At 35.5% G+C, this 23945-nt stretch overlaps 2 protein-coding genes and 1 long non-coding RNA gene across 5 annotated transcripts in view; 2 read left to right on the top strand and 1 right to left on the bottom strand.

The window, feature by feature from the left end:
- Window positions 1-145: 145 nt before the first annotated feature.
- LOC126875613 (polyubiquitin) lies at window positions 146-5619 on the top strand. 3 transcript variants are annotated; one of them, XM_050638539.1, is made up of 4 exons: window positions 146-487; window positions 614-677; window positions 2957-3749; window positions 4434-5619. In XM_050638539.1, exons 3-4 carry the CDS (start codon window positions 2963-2965, stop codon window positions 5474-5476), a joined length of 1830 nt encoding a protein of 609 aa, XP_050494496.1. In that variant the 5' UTR covers window positions 146-487; window positions 614-677; window positions 2957-2962; the 3' UTR covers window positions 5477-5619. The 3 variants fall into 3 exon arrangements, with proteins under 3 accessions (XP_050494496.1, XP_050494497.1, XP_050494495.1); XM_050638540.1 differs by lacking the exons at window positions 146-487; window positions 614-677 and adding an exon at window positions 1715-1878 and having other exon boundaries at window positions 2957-3293; window positions 3522-3749; XM_050638538.1 differs by lacking the exons at window positions 146-487; window positions 614-677 and adding an exon at window positions 1715-1878.
- On the bottom strand, window positions 3447-5368 carry LOC126875749 (uncharacterized). Its single transcript, XR_007693635.1, has 4 exons — window positions 5219-5368; window positions 4535-4762; window positions 4079-4306; window positions 3447-3622 (listed from the first exon to the last, which is right to left on the bottom strand). It is a non-coding gene; the product is annotated as an uncharacterized LOC126875749 (long non-coding RNA).
- Window positions 5620-9396: 3777 nt separating the features above from the next.
- Window positions 9397-23945, top strand: part of LOC126875544 (fibrillin-1-like) — a 235471-nt gene continuing 220922 nt past the window's right edge. Inside the window, exon 1 of the mRNA XM_050638503.1 lies at window positions 9397-10394. Coding sequence (XP_050494460.1) covers window positions 10352-10394 — 43 coding nt within the window. The 5' untranslated portion in view covers window positions 9397-10351. The remainder of the gene's footprint in view (window positions 10395-23945) is intronic.

Raw genomic sequence — 23945 nt, 5'->3', positions numbered from 1 at the left:
TTAAACAAATGTCAATAGTTATAAATTTTTCATTATTACCATTGTTAGTACAATGGTATGACGAAATTAATGAAGCAAAGAACATATAAAAATAGTTTTATTTATACATGAAATATAAACCTATATATTACGATGCGATGCATATTGCGATGTGTCGTGTTGAAATACTCTAAACAAAGTAAGGGTGAATCAGCACAGTCTTCACAATATTTTACGACTTATAAAAAATTAAATAGAATACATGAAGTGCAAAAATTTTTGTAGCATATAAAAGTATAATAAACGCTCCTACCTGATTGTTAAACGCTCTCAACAAGAATAAAGATGTGGAACAATTATTTAACAACGCGAAGAAATAATATGAGATAATTGATAATCGCAAAAAAAAGTGATTCGCGTGAAGTCGCACTTTAGTGCCATGGGGGTCGCCGGTGACCTCTGTGAGATAAATTCATTAAACATAATTATACATCATAACTTATCTCTTGTAAGTAATATTTCAAAGTAATATGTATCGCATAATACAAAATTCATCATCTTTAATTTAAGAAGATAATTTTTGTAAATTACGAACATAATTTTATATAACATTCATTCTGTTTGGTGCAACTAGGTGCCACGGGCAATCTCTGTAAAAATAGAATGGCATTCAACATGTTAAAATTGTACATAGTATCGTAAGTAAACGCCTGTTTTTTGAAATTGTCATGTATTTCATGTAAAACGAATCATATAAACAGAATTTTAATCTATTTTCATAGTCATGATTTGTCTAATTGCATTTTTGTTTATTTTTGTTGAAATATACAAAAAAAAATGCTATTTTCATTACGCTTTGCCAAAAATATTTGGTAAATAATATCAACGAAATGTTATTTTTAAAAAAACAATTACATCGCTTTAATTACATTAAAATATATGTATAACCTTGATTGCAGTGCCTAATTTGAAATATTACTTCAATATCCTAATATTTTTTTGTAAAATAAGTTCTTATTATCAAATTAATAAGTTTTCATCAATTCCAAGATTATTACATCAGCCTAGTATCGTATTGCGATGTAGCATGACTTCAATATTGATGTGACACGTATGAATAGTGAATTGTTTTTGTGCGACAATTTTTATTATTTGAATTTTTAGGATAATTTAATATCAAATCGATCAAATTGCTTAGAAGATTAAAATCGGCTTAAATTGATTAATGTGTTCAATTGATTGTAAAATTCATCCAAATAAAAAATATTCTAAACATAACCAACGTATGTTCTATATACAAACACGCACGTACACATACGTAACTTCTTAAATATTGAGATTTCTGGAAAATGATAAAATTAGTATATTGTGTATAAATGTTGGTTATATGTATAGCGAATTTACTAGAAAATATATTCTGAAAAACAATGAGTCATTAGTTTTCTTTGTTTAACAGTTTTCCTATGCGCCCTCTAGCTGTATAATATTATCATCAACATGTGACAGCTCATAGAAACATATGTATTTACATATAAATAAAAATTTCGGTTGGTGGAGACGTATCATTTCAAAACTAATAATGTGCCATAAATGATTTTATAAACGGTATCAATTTAATAAAATTTATTTCACAAAGAATAGCCTTTGTCTCAGAACCAACCAAACGTAGCGACGTCAGAGATTCGATGACGATAAAAATATAAACCAATAGGCATCTTTCTAGGAATCTTCTGACATGCTTGCGCATGATCAGTAAGACTTATTATTCCTGATATAAAAGGAACGTTCTCTGTGGTTTCGATTCAGTTCAGTATAGGACGTTGGGTGTTTTCAGAGGCAGAACGTGAGACTCCTTAAATTTTATTGAAATTTTTGCTGCAACGAGCTACTACAAAGAAGGTAAAACTTTCGTTTGTTTATTATATACATTATGAATTTGTTGTATTTTAATTTCCGATAATTGTAGATTTTCTTATTTTTTCCGATTTTTACTTCCTTTTTGTCCTAAATTATTTTATTCTTACTGCTGAATATATTTCCTGTAAGAAGACGACCAGTGCTGAACAAATTTTGCAATCGATTGGTTATACGCTATGTGAAATCTACGAATTTAATGGGTTCAGTATGATAGACATGCATTTCAGAGAACGTATTATTACAGTTTCAGCAGTGAAAGAGTTAATTATCAGTATTTAAATTCTCCAATGCACTGTTTAGAGAAAATAATAAAATAATAATGCAACATAATTTAATGTAACAGTAGTGATCTTGAAGACGTCAACCACAAATGCAAAATTTAAGATCTATTTTTAACAAAATTTCGAAGGATGTATTTTCTATATATTTAAAATACATATATTAATATAATCGAAGAATAATAATTAATTGTTGAGAAAACTCTAGAATTTTCCATATCATTCGTTACGTTTCTGCTGCGTAGTAACAGAAAACAAAATGGCGATTATTGATTCTCCAGTATGACGCCATTACCTCTGTGTCACTTAGCATTATTCAGATTGAAGCCTTTCATACGATTATTCTAAAAAAGTGCACAAATAAAAGCCGTTGACTTTAAGCTACAGCGAATTATACCTCGAGAATAACTATATTTGTGGAATAATATGGAAAATTTTTAATTTATATAATTCTTTTTAATATAATTGTGCACAAAATACTACCATTTTTATTCTCTTGAAATGAAAGACAAAGATTATTTTGTTTCAAAACGATACGTGAAGTGATTTATGATAGTAGGAATATATCTGATGAAAGCTGTCTGAAGTATCAGATATGATAGACAGTTATGTAAAAAGTAATATAAAAATGGTACTAAATGCAGGAAACAAAAAGCTTATAATATGCTAGTAGAATACATAAATAATGTACTCAAATTTCAAAGAGAACATTTCTTTTCGTTAATATGAATACATGTTAGTATCCACTAATTGAGTACAAAATTTATTTTATTTTGTAACAGATAATCATGCAGATCTTCGTCAAGACACTGACAGGAAAAACTATCACCCTTGAAGTTGAAGCTTCCGATACAATTGAGAACGTGAAAGCAAAGATTCAAGATAAAGAAGGTATTCCTCCAGACCAACAGAGGTTGATCTTTGCTGGTAAACAATTGGAAGATGGGCGCACACTTTCTGATTACAATATACAAAAGGAATCAACCCTGCATCTTGTACTTCGTCTGAGAGGAGGAATGCAAATTTTCGTCAAGACTCTTACAGGAAAAACGATAACTCTAGAAGTTGAGGCTTCAGACACTATCGAAAATGTCAAGGCCAAGATTCAGGATAAAGAAGGTATTCCACCCGATCAACAGAGATTGATCTTCGCTGGTAAACAATTGGAAGATGGACGTACACTGTCTGACTATAATATTCAGAAAGAATCGACTCTTCACCTTGTTCTTCGCCTTCGTGGTGGTATGCAAATTTTCGTCAAGACCCTTACAGGAAAAACTATCACACTTGAAGTTGAAGCTTCCGATACGATAGAAAATGTAAAAGCAAAAATTCAAGACAAGGAAGGAATTCCACCAGATCAACAGAGATTGATTTTTGCGGGTAAACAACTGGAAGATGGACGCACACTATCAGATTACAACATTCAGAAGGAATCAACTCTCCACCTTGTTCTTCGTCTTCGTGGTGGTATGCAAATTTTCGTCAAGACCCTTACAGGAAAAACGATAACTCTAGAAGTTGAGGCTTCAGACACTATCGAAAATGTCAAGGCTAAGATTCAGGATAAAGAAGGTATTCCACCCGATCAACAGAGATTGATCTTCGCTGGTAAACAACTGGAAGATGGACGCACACTATCAGATTACAACATTCAGAAGGAATCAACTCTCCACCTTGTTCTTCGTCTTCGTGGTGGTATGCAAATTTTCGTCAAGACCCTTACAGGAAAAACGATAACTCTAGAAGTTGAGGCTTCAGACACTATCGAAAATGTCAAGGCTAAGATTCAGGATAAAGAAGGTATTCCACCCGATCAACAGAGATTGATCTTCGCTGGTAAACAACTGGAAGATGGACGCACACTATCAGATTACAACATTCAGAAGGAATCAACTCTCCACCTTGTTCTTCGTCTTCGTGGTGGTATGCAAATTTTCGTCAAGACCCTTACAGGAAAAACGATAACTCTAGAAGTTGAGGCTTCAGACACTATCGAAAATGTCAAGGCCAAGATTCAGGATAAAGAAGGTATTCCACCCGATCAACAGAGATTGATCTTCGCTGGTAAACAATTGGAAGACGGACGTACACTGTCCGACTATAATATTCAGAAAGAATCGACTCTTCACCTTGTTCTTCGCCTTCGTGGTGGTATGCAAATTTTCGTCAAGACCCTTACAGGAAAAACTATCACACTTGAAGTTGAAGCTTCCGACACAATAGAAAATGTAAAAGCAAAAATTCAAGACAAGGAAGGAATTCCGCCAGATCAACAGAGATTGATTTTTGCGGGTAAACAACTGGAAGATGGACGCACACTATCAGATTACAACATTCAGAAGGAATCAACTCTCCACCTTGTTCTTCGTCTTCGTGGTGGTATGCAAATTTTCGTCAAGACCCTTACAGGAAAAACGATAACTCTAGAAGTTGAGGCTTCAGACACTATCGAAAATGTCAAGGCTAAGATTCAGGATAAAGAAGGTATTCCACCCGATCAACAGAGATTGATCTTCGCTGGTAAACAATTGGAAGACGGACGCACGCTGTCAGACTATAATATTCAGAAAGAATCGACTCTTCACCTTGTTCTTCGCCTTCGTGGTGGTATGCAAATTTTCGTCAAGACCCTTACAGGAAAAACTATCACACTTGAAGTTGAAGCTTCCGATACGATAGAAAATGTAAAAGCAAAAATTCAAGATAAAGAAGGAATTCCTCCAGACCAACAAAGATTGATCTTTGCTGGAAAGCAACTTGAAGATGGACGCACACTCTCTGATTACAATATACAAAAGGAATCAACCCTGCATCTTGTACTTCGTCTGAGAGGAGGAATGCAAATTTTTGTAAAAACCCTTACTGGGAAAACTATCACCTTAGAAGTTGAAGCTTCTGATACTATTGAGAACGTGAAAGCAAAAATTCAAGACAAGGAAGGAATTCCGCCAGATCAACAGAGATTGATTTTTGCGGGTAAACAACTGGAAGATGGACGCACACTATCAGATTACAATATTCAGAAGGAATCAACTCTTCACCTTGTTCTTCGTCTCAGAGGAGGAATGCAAATTTTTGTAAAAACCCTTACTGGGAAAACGATAACTCTAGAAGTTGAGGCTTCAGACACTATCGAAAATGTCAAGGCCAAGATTCAGGATAAAGAAGGTATTCCACCCGATCAACAGAGATTGATCTTCGCTGGTAAACAATTGGAGGACGGACGCACGCTGTCCGACTATAATATTCAAAAGGAGTCAACTCTTCATCTTGTTCTTCGCCTTCGTGGTGGCCGATGATTTAATATATTGATCGCACCTTAATTTAAAAAATTATATTAAGTAAATAGAAACTAATTTTTTTACTTTTAGCCATCATAGCTATTGATTGAGTGATATATAATCTTATTAAGTATTTACTTGAAATAAATGGATTATAAATAGCTTTTTTCTCATTTATATTATTCCTTCCTGAGGATAATAAATTTACAGCATAGATTCATTTAATTTAAATTAAAAATTATTCATGTTATGATATTCTCGTTTAAAATTTATTGTATATAATCTGTGTTGTATATAATAATCTTGCTTAAGACTTAATTTAGTTTTATAATTGAAAATTTGATGTATTGGTGCAAGTATAAAAGTGAAATGATAAGGTATTTGGATGTCAGTGATTTCTGATCGTTTCGTTCAGATGTCGCGTCAGTAGGATTTTGAAGTGAATATTAGTTATAATGTAATTGTTATGTATTTGTATTCAAAAGGGGTAGGTACGCCCATGGACTAAAGCTTGAATAAATAAGAAAGAATAATCTTCCCTAAGGATTTATTTCCCAGTGAACTGTAAGCTATTATCTACAATACGAATTAAATACATTAGAATATTACATTTTTTTTTTATATAGATTTTATATTATATTCTTTAATTTGTATTACAGTATCGTACAATATAACGTATTACACTAATTTTTAAAATAAATTACGATATTGTTTATCTAACAAAGAAATCTTGTAGTAGAATACGTAATAGTAATACAAAACTAGCTCTCTACAAGAAATATTTTCTCGTTGTACTTTGACTTTAAATCGATTAGAGCCATACGAAAATTTATAATGATTATACATCATATTCGTTCTAATCTAAACAATATATATAGTTGTTCAATGTATTTGTTCTTTTCGAGCGTATTAATTTGCAACGTTAATTGTGATAATACTAATGAGAATAAGCATATTATTTGTACGTCTCGTATTTTATATAAATTGGAAGAAATTGAACGAGGCGATGCGTAATGGTCAGTGACACTGGCGACGGACGGTCAGCCTACAATTATTTATACTTCAGCTGGTCAGATGCACGTGGGCGGCAATTCGATTAAAATTTTCACGCGCTGACGAAATATGAACGAATTTTCGAGTGTTCCAGCTCCGCCCAGCAGTTTAATACCATCGTCGAGATTACGAAAATTACCGTTCAATTCTGTTGTACTTGAAATCTTCATACACAGAAATACACTATGGTACTTTAAGACTGTACGGTATATGTCTGTTATTATCATGTTGTTTCAAGAGCTTTACAGTAGCTCTGTTTCAACGAATCTTCCCTTTCAGAAAGTTGGAATATTTTCTGACGTTTAAAGCGACTTAAATTCTGTAATTTAAGTTTTACCATTTTAACTTACTGAAATGTATCTATACAATAAATAAATTAATTAATTATGATTATTAACAATAAATAAATAATGCAACTGTAATCTAAATACTGTAATAATTACATGTATTATTTATTTTTAAATTATTTTCTATACATTTTTATTTTTAATTAGGTGACACAAAATTGGAGTGGACTTTAGACACCTTTTTTTTTTTTGTATAATCATCATATTTTGAACAAAGTTTTTTAAGTATATTATTACAATGTTATTACTTATTAGTAAATTCAGAAAATTATATTTATATAGTCGTCGTTATTGTTTTTATGTAATTCAAAGATCATGTATGTTTTTCAATTAATAAAGCTATAATTCCTTTTACCTTGTATAAGTGGCATGAAAAACTTGTATCTTTTATTTTTCTTCTGCGTTATCTATATTAAATATAATATAGTACATTTTTGTTATTCATAATATACATAAGATATATGTAATGTATAATGTGTATGTAAATAAATATGTATATATATATTTATAAACACGTATATATATATACATTACAGATACATATATCTTATTATTTTTATTGTCAAACTGAAACGTGAAGATGATGATTAGTATACAGTATACAGGTAACATACAGGTGCGGTACAATGTTCAATTAAAACTTAACCGTAACTCAATTTCGGATAAGCGGCAAAACGAAATGAATTTTTCGTACTCTCCTGGCACTAATTATCATTCGAAACACCGCCTTTCACCGCTTAATCGTGTTAAGTCGTTTCTCAGCTCTCCGTTCTAATTAATTTTCCTCGTTTCGAGTCCAACCACGGGAATAACGCTTTCGGTGGGTCTAAGTAACTATAATTTTCGTTACAAAAGATGCGTTTTCTCTTTCTGGCCATGACGTATATACATTGCAGGATAACCATCGAAGAAATTATAGACAAAATTTTCAAGTTTATTAACGTGTTAATTCCTTATTCTTTCTTATCCTCTTCTATCGTTTTCTTCGCTTTGTGGTTGTTTCAAAAATTTTCTGCTAATATTACTGCATTTCTTGATACGTAGCCGTAAGTGTGGAGAAAAAAATGCCTCGCGGTTTCAGCATAATTTATATCGCGATAAAACGTGCAATTAACTTTCGCGTGGTCGGATTAAAATTTTGATTAAATCGTATCGTCCGCGTAATTAACGCGAATGTAACTCGCATTTTGCTAGCAAACACGATTAGATAAGTTCATCTGTAAATACGAATCATTTTGCTTGGTAAATCAAAATGAAAATTAGTTTTAGCGAAAATGTTAATTAGCAATTTAGTTAAATATTTAATTTATGATACATTTAAATCAAATATATCTGAGAGAGAGAGAGAGAGAGAGAGAGAGAGAGAGAAATTGGAGTCTGAACTGGACTCTGGATTATTTCCAAAAATAACTCTAATCTTTCTAATGTAAAAACAACTTTTAATCTTTCTAATATTACTCTAATGCACATTATCTGTAATTTACTTAAATTAAACGAGCCTCTCAAAAGGCAAATTGCTCAACGCTACTTTTTATCAATTCCTTCTTCTCATTAAATGCACATTTAATGTGCAATTATAAAAGAACGAATTATCAACTTACATAATTTCGTTCATCGCAAGATGATGACAATGAACAAAGTACAGTGGCTCACAAAAGTATACCAACACTCCTAGAAACTTTTCATGTATATATTATAGAAAACATTAAAAAATTTCATTAGCATTGTAAGTAGACACGATTATATTAGTCAAATTTGAAACGGAACTGAAAACATATAAGGTATTCGCTGAAAGCATACATTTCGTAAAGATCGTCAACGTGTTTCAACAGTCGATCATTCGCTATATTAATAAGCCACAATTTGCAATAGGATCACCTTCAGCACTAATGGTATGTGTAAGACAACTGAATATTAATTTTTCTTATGTTTATGTTTGCAACAAACGTCTTGTAACTTCCATGTACATTCTCGAACTGATTCCAACTTTTGCTCTTACAATCACGATAGTTGTATCTCATTTTCGAAATATTAAAAAGTTTCTTTTAATGCACATAGTACCAATATATTCATAGAAATTATGTAGCAAGTGTTCGAACACTTTTTCGAGCCGCTGTAAATTCGAGAAACAGTGTCTGTAACAATAACATTTATTTGTACTTTCCTATTTATGCAGTTGTTCAGTGTGGCTTCTCAAATAACATTCTTATTTATTTGAATATACTTAAAATTTATTTGAACAACTGATTTATTTCAATTTACATAGAAGCTTATCGTTTCGTTGCTAGTAGGTCTGCTGTCTCGGAAGAAAGAAAGGACAAGGAAGAGAAGGAGAGAGGGTCCTCCGAAAGATCCGTGATAATCCTGCGATGGTCCCCCCGCGTGAGGACACGGGGAGCACGGCGTGTCTCACGGCGAAGCGTGTATCGCGTGTGTTGCCTAATGGTGGAAGGAAACGTTATCCAGAGGCGGGCAATGGACGGACATTACTGTACGGCGTACCCTGGTAGGGCTGAGAGAAGTCAGCCTCCGGGATATGGACTCGTACTCAGTCTTCGAACTGGTCTCGTACCGCGCTCTATGCAGCGTGTCACACAGCCCCGCGAACAGCGGCAGCTTAGTTAACAACACCGTGTGCCGCTCCGCATCGTCGACTCCGTCGTCTCTGTCGCTTGCTAAATCTTCCTCCTCGTCTACCGGCTACCTTCACCAGTGTGTCGTGCACGACTCTCCTCCGCGACATTTATTCGCCGACCTAGCTCTAACGTATTGCTTGGAATTCGCGTGGAATTCCTATCGGATTCGCGTGGAATTCCTATCGGATTCGCGTGGAATTCCTATTGGATTCGCGTGCAATTCCTATTGGACTCGCGTAAAATTATCATTGGATAATCGTTAAACTCTTGTGCACTTTTCAATAAATTCTCATTCAATTCTCGGAGTTTTCCCTTTCGGAACTCTCGCAAATTCCTGTTGAATTCGCGTGGAACTCTGTTAAAATCCCGATTGAATTCGCGTGGAACTATCGTGAAATCCCCATTTAATTCTCGTTCAATCCTTCAAACTTTCACAACTCTTGCGAATCCATTGAATCTTCGTTGAACTCTCGTGAAATTTCTATCGAATCTTGTTTAATTCTCGAAACTCTCGAAACTCTAGTGAAATTCTTGTCAAATTCCTACAAAACTTTCGTGAAACTTTTGTCAAGTTCTCGTGAAACTTTCGTAGATCTTTCGCAAATTTCTCAGCCTTTTCATGGGACACAATCTTTCAATCCGGCCGAAAGAAATTATTATTTGAAACGAGATCGATAGGAAGGGGGAAGTTTGGGTTTGTCTGTGATTCGGTGAAGAACAACGACTGAAGCAAAGACTGTGCAATATCGACAAGTGGATTTACCAGAAACGAGTCTATGACACGGAGGATGACACAGAAGTAGCGACGACCTAGTAGCGGATGCAGAATAGAGAAGCGAGATTTTCGCGACAGCACGATGGACCTTCTTCTGTTGATCGGATTGCTTTCCCTGATATCAGGTAAGAAATTTGTATATCTCTACCGGAAAGTTTCGTTTGCTGACTGGTTCACGTCGGATTATGAATATCGATCGAAGGCATAATACTTGGCAAAGCAACGATGCGATGTAACAGAATGGGATATCGAAATGTGTAGAAGGAAACAAATATTTAAACTTAAATTTTAAACAGTACGAAAGATAAAGCTGTTCTGGAAATATATACCGGTACACCTCGGATTTCGTAGAATATTCCTTGTCCCGTAGTGAATAATTTATTCACATGTGTGCGACCTATTCAAGACATTCTATTATAAATCTTTGAAAAAATCTGTTGATTGTACTTTTTAAATATTAGAATCACTTCCAATGTGTACTTTGAAATATATTATCGTATATGTATGAATAATTATAGTTAACAGCAGTTAAAAACATTGGATTGTTTTATTGGAACGATAACAATTCAATAAAATAATTCAATAAAATAATATAAAACGAAAAATGTTGTATATTTATTATTTCTTTATAAAACGAAAGAAACACGTTCCTCGCAGTAGAACATCCTCTTAAAATTGTTATCTCCTTAAACTTGCTTTCTATTATTTATTTAAAATATTTAAGTTATTTAAAATTCTCGACTTCCGAATTTCTTAACGAATTATTAACTTTCGTTTCACTGTGAGAAATAAAAATCGGACGCAATAGTCGCTCTTTATTTACACTAATCTGTCGATGAATTTAATTGTTTAATTGTTACCAATCCTGGCTGATTAACCTTGGAAGCATTCAAACATTTATCGCTCGTACCGTCGAGAAGCATCGATAATATCCCGATACATTATTCGGATCGGGTTTTGCTCGATCGAAACGAATGATGCGGAATTTTTCGCTTTGCAAAACTCCGGAACACGCTGTTTTCGATGAAATACCGTGGCCTGAATTATCGAGGTGCGATAATTTCATCAGTGCTAATAATCAAAACATCATTCAGTTGTATAGTATTCGTGCCAATTTGCTATTACCTTAAGAAATGATTATTTACTTAAATAAATAAAAGATGAGAGTAATAAAGTACATATCTTTATATCATAGAAATTGCCATGGAAAATCAATCTTAAACAAACTTTCGTGAATAACAGAAAGACACGATATAGATGTCGTAAATACAAATAACGCAGATTATAAATCGTCGTCAAATAATAGAACGTTAATTTCGGATTGAGAAATTGTCGATAGAAAACATATCGTCTTGCAAGAAAACGATTTTAGGCTGCAATGTGCCGAACCTTAGCTGGCACATTCTACTTCATTCGTTGCATTGCACCGTACAATGCATCGTCCTGTCATCACTTAATTCGTATGTATTACCGATACACCATATAAAATGCTGATTCGGTAATTGGACACACGTACATTTGAAATACAGTAATTGGAAATGTGACTTAACGTATTCTTTCCTTGTAAGTCTCCATCTGTGGCAACAATGTCGGTTTGCATTTCTCATCTATCGACTTTTTAGCCGCTTCCTTTCTCGTAAATCGAACGTATTCGATTACAGGGAGTTTGCACCTATCCAACGAAGACACAGAGGCATCGCCGGTGAATATTTCACAAAACGGCGCAAACGCATCGGGCCTCTAGCAATTTTGGGAATTTTCGTTGTGCACGCCTGAAATATTTGCCGGCCCGTATTTTCGTGCAAACGCATAATCGGAAAAGGATACGCGATATTTCCCCCTCGGCAGACACAGCTGCCACGAGCACAGCCAGCTTTTATTTTTCTGTCAACAACGTTCGTGCGAGCTTTATTACGCGACGAGGGAGAACACGCGACTGCCTCCAACTTCTCTATCGAGGTTTCCCTGTTTCCCTCGTCCCTATTCACGCCATCTTCTCTTGGTTCGCGGAAATTTCGTCGACACGGAATTCGTTCTGGTTTCACGGTGACTGTGCTTTCTTCTAAAACTGTTATCGTCTACGCTACGGAAAACGGAAAGAGAATGGCCTGTAGCGAATGATTTTCTGCGATGAGAAACCCTCGATATGCAAATTATTATCTATCGGGGAAATTGTGGGAAATTCGGTTCGATTTCCAGCGTCGTGGAATACATCTTACGTCCGATTTACGCTGGATGAACGAACGTAAATTAACAAGATCATGAATTATGCATCTATATCATCTGGCTTATAAGTACAGTATTCGAAATATTTAAGAAAATGTGAAAAAATAAATGAAAATACGGCTCAAGTAATCTGGATTTCAAAACTACTTTAATAACACAATATTCATATTATCGATAATAATACAATAATCTCATGGTACAATGAATACTTGTAAACTCCTTCTGTGAATATGTTACGTGTGTTACGCGGTACATTATAAAGTTTCACTAGCTTCATAATGAGACGCAACTAACTTGATTATATTGGTAAAGTTTGAAACAAATCTAAGAACATGTACGTAGAAATTACAAGATATCCCGTGCAAATATATATTTCACAGAGATCGCATTATTTAGATTATTTAAATAACTAACTATCCAAGCCTAAGAATTAAGTGGAACCATATTTAATACTTATTATACGCTTAAGATGGCTATGTATACTAATACTATATATCCTATACTAATTGTTTATTAAATACATATATATGTTTGCCACGAATATCTTGTAATTTTTTTATATTAGGTCGTCCAAAAAGTTTCTTTCGTTTTTATAAGGAAATAATGGATGCACAGCATTTTCCGTTTTATATTATTTTATCGAATTACGTATGATCGATTTTGTTCTATCTAAATAAAGATCACAACGTTCGACAGATTAAGTTTCATGTTTGTATTATATAAAGATGCATCGTTGTAAAAGACGTGTCTGTAAAAGAAAGGCACTTTTCGGACAACTTAATATACAGGGTGGTACAAGCGGAAAGGGGGCAATTCTACGCGAAAAAAGAAGTCGAAAATATAGAATAACAATTTTTCGTTTGAGGCTTTGTTTTCGAGAAAATCGACTTTGAATTTTCGCTCGGTACGCGCGCACTTCATCGCGTCTCGTTATAACGGATCTCACTGTAGATTTTTAAAAAAAATAAAAAAAAAAAATTTTTATTCTATATTTTCGACTTCTTTTATAAAAACCACCCTGTATAAAAGTTGTCTATGGTAAGTATTCAAACAATTTCGTGAGCCATAGTAAAAGACTCGTTTCTTTTAAGTGCGGATACGGCTTGAAGCGTAGACTTAGAGTTAACGCGTCTGTAGGAAAAATTCATCGAACACTACGATCGTAGTGTCGTTCTACGCGAAATTTCCATCGTTCCTAAAACAATTTTCCTATGCTTTTACCATCGTCGATTTAAAACGTAGAAAAGGCGGAGTTCCGCGGTATTGGAAACGTCGACTTGGTATCTCTACTTGCCAACTTCATTACCAGGTTGTGGTGGCGCTTTCTCATGCCAACTTCTCCGTTTGATAGCCGAATTGCGTTCAACAACGTGGCCAACTTTCTTCCTCTTTCACGCTTCTGTGCAATACCATTGCGGTGAATCACTTTGTCGAGTTTACTGATCGTCGATAACACCTGCAAGACAATCGCATAAATTTATATTATTACGTTAATGATTAAGAATTGGTAGATTAAAAAGGAAGTATCGGGCGAGGCAACAAACATAGTGTACTATAAATTTTATCATACGTAACACAACTGTCGATATTTATTTCCTATAGGAAAAATTGAAAGTGCATATGTTTTATATTTAATCGTATTACTATTATAGTTATTTTCTAAATTGATCGTTATTTTCTTCTTCGTTATTTCTTTGTTATTTTGTTGCAAGACAGATATCAGGTACTCTATTTAACTCATAATCGCTTAAAAGTGTCGTGAACGTAGATATTAGATAAAATCTATTAATTTTTATCGTACAAAAGATCGTCTCAGTACGAAAGCGATAAATGAGCTGGAACATAGAAATAATATTTTTCAAAGCATTTAGGGAATTCAAATCGCCACGTATCCATTTCTCTGTCTATCATTTTTTCAATCTTTTCGAAAAGTAGATCATAGTATCGTTTCTGACCAAGCTACGATCTGTCATTGTCTCGTTTCCGGTCTCACCGATGTTACGAGCTTCGAGGCAGCACAACGAGAGACCTGTCTCTCCACACTTGCGCAAGAAGCATCCCTTCTTCTCGTCATTTCGTAAAATTCCTTCTTTTTCATTCGCGTTTCCGTGAAGTCCTAGTTTCGACGCCGACTACGAAACGTGCGGTACTTCCTCGAATCGAGTGTTATTACGTCGGAAGCGTGTTTGCTTTTTACTTTTCTTCTTCGAAGGATTAATGAGAGCGCATTTCGTTTTTCATACAGTGGCTTCATAGAAACTTTTTACTCAACATATTATGACCGATACATGAAACATTTTTCAATGTCATTAGCGTTCTAACGAATACATTGCGAATATCCATGCAAATTCGTATCTCGACGAAGACGATTAAAAGAATGGAACCTAAACAGACACTTATTTCATCCATTAAATATCAGGCAATCGAGAAAGTTCTTGACGTTTTAATCAACAGAGATAAGCCTAAAAAGGGCAAGAACTTTCTCGGTTACCCGATATTATATCAAATAATATTCAAATCGATATTATTTATGGAAGAAATACCTTGTATTTACCGTAACTATGTAGGTACAGGAAAATCGTGCTCGTTAATACACATTTCTGCCATATAACGTCGCATCAGTCATCACTGCTATATTATGGTAATATGTATATAGTAAGCTCCGGGGCTTGGCTTAGGCAGTTCTGCTGTAGATCGACATCAAATTGCAAGTAATACGTTGTAACATGAACGATATGAGAGCCGTTCTTGGAGCTATTTTTACGGCCTTAAAATTATTCTCGACACAATATTATTAAAACTTTACCTTCATACTTACGAAAACCTTCTCACGAGTCCTATTTAATCTGTTATACGAGATAGATTACTTTAGTTCCTCTAACAAGACATTTATCGTGTTTAGACAGGATGAATCTAATAACCGAGCCAGATTACAACTCCGTTTCTACTGCAGATAGAAAAAAAATACGGAGGGAAATTTTGCATCCTTTGTCAAGTTCTACGTATCGTGTGGTGCGATTGTTTTCAAAAGTGCATCGGCGCAGTTGCAAAGTCCACTTTATTTTTCAAACAAAACCCTACGACTTTTTTTGCATTAATCGATCCCCGTGCCATCATTTCGTTCCATTGCGTCGTTTCAGATCCGATAAACTTGTCCAAAAAATTTCCTTTCCCGTTATTCGAACAAACATTTCGTTCAACTTTTCTCCAGAACAACTACGCTACGCATTTTTGTGCGTTCATAGGAAATTTGAAAATGCCGATATCGTAAGCTTATAGTATGCGAAAATATATAAAACGTCCATAGTATAGTACCTTTTACGATATTTAGTAGACAAAACACTCTTCCACCTACGTACTGTGTTTTCTAAATTATATTCATAAAAATACGAATTTGCATAAACATCTTCGCTGTAGGGACAAGTTGCCACGAGTGTTGGAACATTTTCGCGTGCCTGTGTACGTTGCCGAAATCACTATGTGAACTGCGTACGCGACAGGAAGAAATTCGGAGGAATTTATCCAGATCTGGTGGACATCCTCGGACTGACCGTGTCAGCAGGGCGAGGCTGCCATCCTTTCGGCTTGTCTGGCGTATCTATGTACATTGTTTTTACCGCGACATGGTAGCAGCTGCGAGCCAGAAGCCGCAGGCCGGCAGAATCTTCGCGGCGAGATATCACGATGTCCCCTTTGCACTCGTTTCGCCGGCGCTCTCCTCCGCTCGCCAGCTTTCTTTTGTGTTTTCTCGCCGTTCTCTAGTGGTTCGACCCGGGCTAAATATAGAGGCGTCGCAAGGGTCTGTCCCGCTGACGGGTCAGAAGTAACTTGTTGCTATTAGCGGACGAGGGTCGAAAGCGCAGGAGGAGCTCGCCAGAGGCAACCTTAAGTTATCCAAACGTCACGAAATAAGAGGCACCAATGGACGAAGAAAGAGGGGGTGCACACCGGTCATGCGACGCAACTGCTGTCACTTCGTTAAATCATCCTTCGAATTAATAGAGTCATTTTTAACGACGCTCGTCCAGCGAGCAACAAATAACACGGCGTGGCTACTGTTTCTTCTTTATCATCTTTCTCAGTTCTGGTTCTTCTTTTCAAGGAATCTTTCTCGGCTGACGAATTTGTAGTAAGTTAATGGTGGGAGGAAGACAACAACGTAGACCTTGATACATATAGTACATACGTTAATCATCTGTTAGGGTTTCAGGAATCTGGAATGTTCGATTTAGAAAATGATTGTACATACATAAATGAAATATATATAAATTTTTCTACCAGGATTTAATTTTGCCTAAAATTTTCTCCAATTGGAGACTTTGTCATTTATACCACTTGTTCTTTGATAATTATCTAAAGACGAACGCGTATATCATGGATAAAATATACCACGTATAATTGTATTGAAAGGAATAGACACGTTAATATTAATTACAGAATAAGTAGTGAAACGTAGGGAAATTTGAAGGACATTTTATTAGCTATTATTCTATAATTCATATTAACACGTTTTCAGTATCAAGTAAGAAATGAAAACGAATTATTAATTACTTTGTCATTTAATCTTCAATACTTACGTAGCACTGCGTATCCTCGCACTCGATCATTTTCCTTATTTTCCCGAACGCTAAAGATCTCTGCTTACGATCGAAAGGAATTAAAGCGGTCCTCGATCCTGGAATTTTTTTCTTTCTCCGTCCAGAGGCCAGCGGATAAATCGTTGAATAGAAGAGAGACGCGTTATGCGGCTTCCAGCCCGTCAAGCCTCAACGATGATTCGAAATATCGTTTCTCTTTCACCGTTCCTTTCCTTCTCTTTTTACGATCAGACGTAACGTCTTCGTGGTACATTTCTCCCTCCATGGTCGCCGTCAATCGGACTCCATTTTATGGATTCCCTTTTACTATTCGATTCCGTCCCAACGTTTCGCCCGCTTCGCCGTCTGTTTTACCGTTTTCAACACGTTCAAAGATTTCCCGTCGATCGAACCTTCTTATTCCACGGTTTCTTTCCTCCTTTTACTTATCCCTTGTCACGAATCGAGGTGTGAAAAGAAAAGAAAAGGAAGAGAAAAGAAGGAAAAAAGAGGAGAATAAGGCTGAGAAACGGTTTCCTTTGAGCCGTCGCGAATCTCTCTACTTCAATTTTCTTTCTTTTTCTTCTCTCTTTTTCTTTCTGTACAGACACGCATCCGTGGGTGCGCAAGTGGTTCGCGAACCTTTGCGAGCTTCTTGAGTGGTTGACAGAGACGCGTGCTATGCCCTCGCATAAACGTTCGTTAAAGCAGAATTCACATACATTTATAACATAACGTCGCCATGTAACCTTCCTGGACGAACGAAAAGAACGAGACATGGATGAGATTCTGCAATTATATCGCGAATATGTTTTGGCACGGAGGATGTTGGTAATCATCTTTGATTAGTAGACTGTGAATCTGTGTTCATTTATGGGAAATTTGGAGATGAAAGAAGAACCTATCATCTCCGTTCAATGCTTAGCAACGACGAATTTTATTTAACTTTTCTATCGTATTCGCAAAAACCGTAATTGTACAATAATTATCATTGCCTATCTCTTTCACAAATCTAATCGCTAATTTATTCACGCGTTCTGAAAATTATACAACAAAATTAAATAAATAAAACCAGTAAAGCTCGGTAGAAGAGAGTTATATTAATTTTTATAATTATTCAAAATAATTAACGATTGCGTCATACGTATCTGGACATACTACAATAGAAAAGTTAATATGTATCAAAGTTCGATAGAGTTGAATAAAGTGATTGAGAGAGATAACAAAGGGAATGTTGCGTTAAGGCAACGTTGATTTTTAATGGGTTAAAGATCTTTTTGCTTGTTAAGACAAGAGCGAGACGGAGATATGAAAGCTCGAGAACTGTAGCAGAGTCAAGTTCCTTTGTTTGACCTTTCTTTCTCACTTTTCTTGTCACCTCAGTTTGGGCGGTAGGAACCGGCCCTTTTTCTGACGAGCACCTTTATTTACGGCATCGTAGCCGCAGAGAAATGGTAACAGGGTGCACCATAGAGAGGGTACAGCCACTGCAGGGACGCGAAGCAACTTAATGACACCAATAACACGACTAATTTATGCTGCTGGTAAAAGTGTTAAGCTCGAGCCGTATCGTTAGGCGCGACGGCGATTATATTTTGATCATCGTTTCGTGGCAGTATGTTAAGCATCGGTAATATCAGACGCGTACAGCCGGTTGTAGGAACTTGCTTAATTTAATCCTTATGTCTATAATTAGAAGTTAGTCGGACACGTAGACGCTTAATGGAGCCGGGCAAAGGTAATGTGCACGCGTCATTAAACAGTTTACTATTTAAGTTTTGCTGATCTTTTTCCATAAAGTTGTTTAATGGGACAGGCGAACAGGAAACTTTTCATTTTCTTTTATTCTTTTGGATATTAATAATACGTAGTTTAGAATCGAAGCGTAACTATTAGGCTGCGGGTTTCTGTGCATCTACAAGAAAGACGAAGGTGCAAAAATGTGATGGCATTTGAATAAAATGTGCGAATACGTACGACGGAGAGTTTAAAGAAAGTTGAGAAGAAACAACAGTTTGTAAATAAATGTCAAATTTCAGTGATCTCTCTTATTAAGGAGGGAGGGGGGGGGGTAAGGTTAATTCGTACAAAATAAGGCATGTTTTTGTGAATTATTTGTGACGATACAGTTAAAATCTCTTTATTAAAACCAATAGTACATTAAAGTATGACATTCGAAGAATATTGTATAAAATTTTCACGGAGAAATATTAAAAAATACGGCAATGGCAGCAATTATTCGGACGTGTCTCGGAAAAAAGTAGAATTGCTCATAACTTGGTGCTGGATCATCTGAAATAAAAAAATCAAAGTTCATTCGTTAGGTAACAGTTTTCCCCAGGTAACGCTGGGAGAGTTTTTCGAAATTTCAATTTTTCACTTTTTTGGAACACTTTGAAGGGAAACTTAGCCGCAAATTTTCGCAAAATCAGCTAATTTATTTCTTCAAAGTCTTACAAAAAAGTGAAGAATTGAAATTTCGAAAAACCCTCCCAGCGTTACCTGGGGAAAACTGTTACCTAACGAATGAACTTTGATTTTTTTATTTCAGATAATCCAGCACCAAGTTATCAGGGGCACCGCAATTCTACCTTTTTTCTGAGACACGTCCGAATAATTGCTGCCATTGCCGTATTTTTTAATATTTCTCCGTGAAAATTTTATACAATATTCTTCGAATGTCATACTTTAATGTAATATTGGTTTTAATAAGGAGATTTTAACTGTGTCGTCACAAATAATTCACAAAAACATGCCTTATTTTGTACGAATTAACCTTACCCCCCCCCCTCCCCCTTAATGGCGGTTAATAGCAGTTTAGCTTTAGATTCATCCTTTAATCAAACAGTCCAATAATCACGAAATCAAAAATCGATAGAAACAAATCCATCTGAAGTGGGTCGATTTTTATTCTTCCGAACAAGAATGTAATATATCTTCAACAACAGTGAAAAGTCAAGTTAAGATATAAGGCGTCCATAAATAAGGAAGTTATGATATCATAGATATTAAAAATTCAAATGATAAATTGGCTCGTTCTTCCGAGTTAACAGATTCAAAATGTACGAAAGCTAAATATAAATAAGGAACATACGTTATTACAATACGAATTGTTCGGAAGCAATTAAGAGCCGCGCCGTTCAAATGTAAAAGTTCAAATGTAACATTTCACTCTCCTCTCCATTATCAAGCTTTTATACAAATAGTTATTACTTTCGCGATATTTCAAGAATCAATTATTTTAAATTGGATGTACGGTATATCAATTAACTTTTCTCTACAAATAACGCAGTTAGTTAGTAAACATGCATTTTCATTCGTGTATGAAATTAACAATTTTACTCCAGTCCGCAGCTTATCATTGCTGTATTAACTGTAAATTGCACGGTTCGGTAGCTCGTACAAATATAATCAATTATCATCAACGAAAGATTTCAGTATCAACGTACCAGCAACTTTATCGCTGGTTCCATGCCTGGTAGATCTCACATCTGGCAATACTTTGCACGCGCACTGTATGTGTACGATATAGATATACAATATACCATAGATCCTGCCTCTATAAAACGCTGTATTATGAGAATCCATGCGACTTTACACAATGTTCCATCGTTATTTTCTTTTTCGACAATTTACTCTCTTTCTATCTCCAGCTTCTGTTTGTTCTTTTCCATCGTTAATTGATGTTGGTACAAGATTTTAATTAATACATACAGCGGCTCGTATTGATATTTGAACATCATGGTGGTCGAGAGATTATCGCTCTTTGCATTACGCGTACAAACGAATAATCCAAATGTTTCAGTCAAATTCAAGGTTTATATAAAGAAAGATACCGCAAGTTGTTCGATCGAAGTATTTGTCGTTGCGTTCTGTAGCTTTGACGGACAAAGTAGAACTTTTTGTGAAATTGCTGCGAGCAAGCCAGCTTATTCACTAGACATTACTCCTTTGGATTACTACCAGTTCCGATCGATGCGACATGCTTTATCCGATATGCGTTTCCAATTAACGAATCAGGTACGAAAATGACTTGATGACTGGTTCCTGTCCGAAGACACAGCATTTTTCCCTGGCGGAATTCATCACTCGATGGACGGTTTAAAATTATAGAAAGCAACGACGAATGTTTTGATTGAACAACTTGTTGTACCTTTTTTTAAGTAAAAATTTGAATCTCACTCACAAAAAGTTTATTCTTTAAGATTATTCATTTGTACAACCAATTGGTCGTTTTTTAGTATACTATATTAAAATACTTATTCTAGTTAGTAGAAATATAAATTTTGTTTATTTAATGCACATAGTTTTTCAAGTGTTGAGCAGACAACGAACAAGTTATATTTTTATGTTAATCTTCGCCCTGATACGAGGAGCATAAAGAATGACGCCTATATCGTCAGTTTGGCGTTACTTTTGTAAAATGCAGCCACAAAATAGTTCAGGCATGAAATTTATTGTACTATAGAATTAAAAAGAAAAGGAATTGTCAAATAAAATTGACGCCCAGTAGCTATATTAGATAATTTTCAAATCTTGAGTTTTAAATCTCACATCGTCTTACGTCTTTAAAGGTTCGACGAATCTTGCAAATCTTAAAAGCCTTCAAGGTTTGGATGGATATTCAATATCTCTAATAATTCATATTTGGAACTTCTTACATGTATTATATCCATTTTAGCTTTGACATATTACAAAATAGTATCTTCAATATACAGGGTGGTTGGTAACTGGTGGTACAAGCGGAAAGGGGGTGATTCTACGCGAAAAAAGAAGTCGAAAATATAGAATAACAATTTTTCGTTTGAGGCTTTGTTTTCGAGAAAATCGACTTTGAATTTTCGCTCGGTACGCCTGCGGTACGTTATAACGGATCTCACTGTAGATCGTTGTCTCGATGGAAAAATTAAAAAAAAAAAGAAAAAAAACCCCTTTTTTTACGTGGGGAAATCCGGCGGATTTTTATCGGCTAAAACCCCACGGGCGGGCCTAGGTGTAGTTCAGCAACGAGTGAAACCGTTCTCCGGGGGTACTTCCCAAACACTCATAGAAAGCACTACAACATTATAGGCAAGGGGGGGGGCCACTTGCCCGTTGTATATACTTCTAAGATGATATTTGGTTTTCCACCTTGGCTTGCCCAAGAGTGGTCTCGAACTCGCGACATCTTACTACCCCATACGCCCTTTACGAGCGTAGCTAGCGAACCCGCCGAGTATTTACTAGTTGTTGACGCATTATGTTCATCAAGTTGTCCTTATACTCTGGTATAAGAAAACTCTGGTCTTCAGTGTTGCTACAACGAACACGTGTTTTGCAGCTGATAAGATAATAAAATATAGAATAATAGAAAATATAGAATATATAGAATAGAAAATATAGAATAAAAATTTTTCGTTTGAGGCTGTGTTTTCGAGAAAATCGACTTTAAATTTTCGCTCGGTACGCCTGCGGTACGTTATAACGGATCTCACTGTAGATCGTTGTCTCGATGGAAAAATTAAAAAAAAAAAAAATTTTTATTCTATATTTTCGACTTCTTTTTTCGCGTAGAATCACCTCCTTTCCGCTTGTACCACCAGTTACCAACCACCCTGTATTTTCCATAAAGCGTTGGATATTTATCAAACTTTCGAAATTTTCAAGACTTCTAGTACTTTTAATAGCTTTTAAGACTTCCAGTATTTATAGGAATCGAAAAAGTTCAAGATCTACTAAGACTTTCGATATTTTCAGATATCGAACCATCAGTGACTAGAATTTTTTACGCTATTGAAAATCATGGAAATTTCGATCCAAACGTCCTCCTTAATTCGTATTCCTCGTGATTTCCAATAATCACAGAAACGTACAAATGCCGAGATTTATTAAGACTTTTGATATTTTGAAATGTCGGAATTTTTCAAATTTGTCGCAATATCGAAGAACATTGAAATTCGGATTCAAACGTCCACCACTGTTCGTATCTTCGTGCAAACAGCTCTCTACCGGTGGACGTCGGATGATCGCGTCGAAACAGCACGGCATCGTATTGAATTTTGCGCGAGCAATTCGTCAAAAGTGATCTCGCGGTTTTTTAGTGGTTCTTTTCCGCCGAAAAGAGTAGACGAAACTGCAGACGGAAATACCAGATGCACGTACCGATAAACCGGAGTAGTCTACGAAAGCCACGGGTCACGGCCCACGGAAACGACATTCCTGTGCGGCGTGCGACGCTTTACAACTTTATTGCCGGCTGATTATCGACTGCGTGGTCGCACGATCTGCCGGATTCACTCTGATTTCACTTTTATTCTCACGTCAAAGCACGCACGCTCGTAGTAGCTGACGAGCAGAATAAAGTGTCTCCGTGGAGATGCACGTGATCTATAAGGGGAGACGAGTATTTTAGATGGCTCCTGGTGCCTGGTGTATGTAAGTACGCGCGCCGACGAGGGAGACTCTCTGTGAAAGTTTGTTTGTATCTTGGATTGAGTTATAGAGGGGAAGATGGTTGTTTGTGTTTTGGAAGATGATGCGTATATAGAGTATGAAGGATTCTTAGCTTTTTTCTTGGCTTTGTTTTAATACAGGGTGACTTATAAATACATGCCCATATTTCAAGTCTGGCGAGTCTAATGGCATTAAAATAAGTAAACGTGTTATACGGTAATTTAACATTTTAATTTCACTAATAATATTCGTAATACTTACTCTTAACGTTTGATTTTTATTACGAAACTTGCCATTGTGACGTGCAAAGATATTTATTATCTGATATTGGTGGAGAAAGTGCTCCATGTTTGGGATACCGGAGTATCTATTTGTTAATAATTTTGTCTAATTTGTAACAAATAACAGGGTCCAGTGGTTTGTTAACTAGTGACATGGAGA

Source organism: Bombus huntii, chromosome 2 (assembly GCF_024542735.1).
Source record: "Bombus huntii isolate Logan2020A chromosome 2, iyBomHunt1.1, whole genome shotgun sequence".
Lineage (NCBI taxonomy): Eukaryota > Metazoa > Arthropoda > Insecta > Hymenoptera > Apidae > Bombus > Bombus huntii.
The sequence above is the reverse complement of the archived record's forward strand: the minus strand, read 5'-3'. Positions and strand labels throughout refer to the sequence as shown.

What these genes read in the sequence shown, in the direction of transcription:
- LOC126875613 (XM_050638539.1), top strand. Translation starts at nt 2,963, where the DNA reads ATGCAGATCTTCGTCAAGACACTGACAGGAAAAACTATCACCCTTGAA. An exon ending in TAAGATTCAGGATAAAGAAG is followed by an intron (nt 3,750 to 4,433) that starts GTATTCCACCCG and finishes AAGACAAGGAAG; the next exon opens with GAATTCCGCCAGATCAACAG.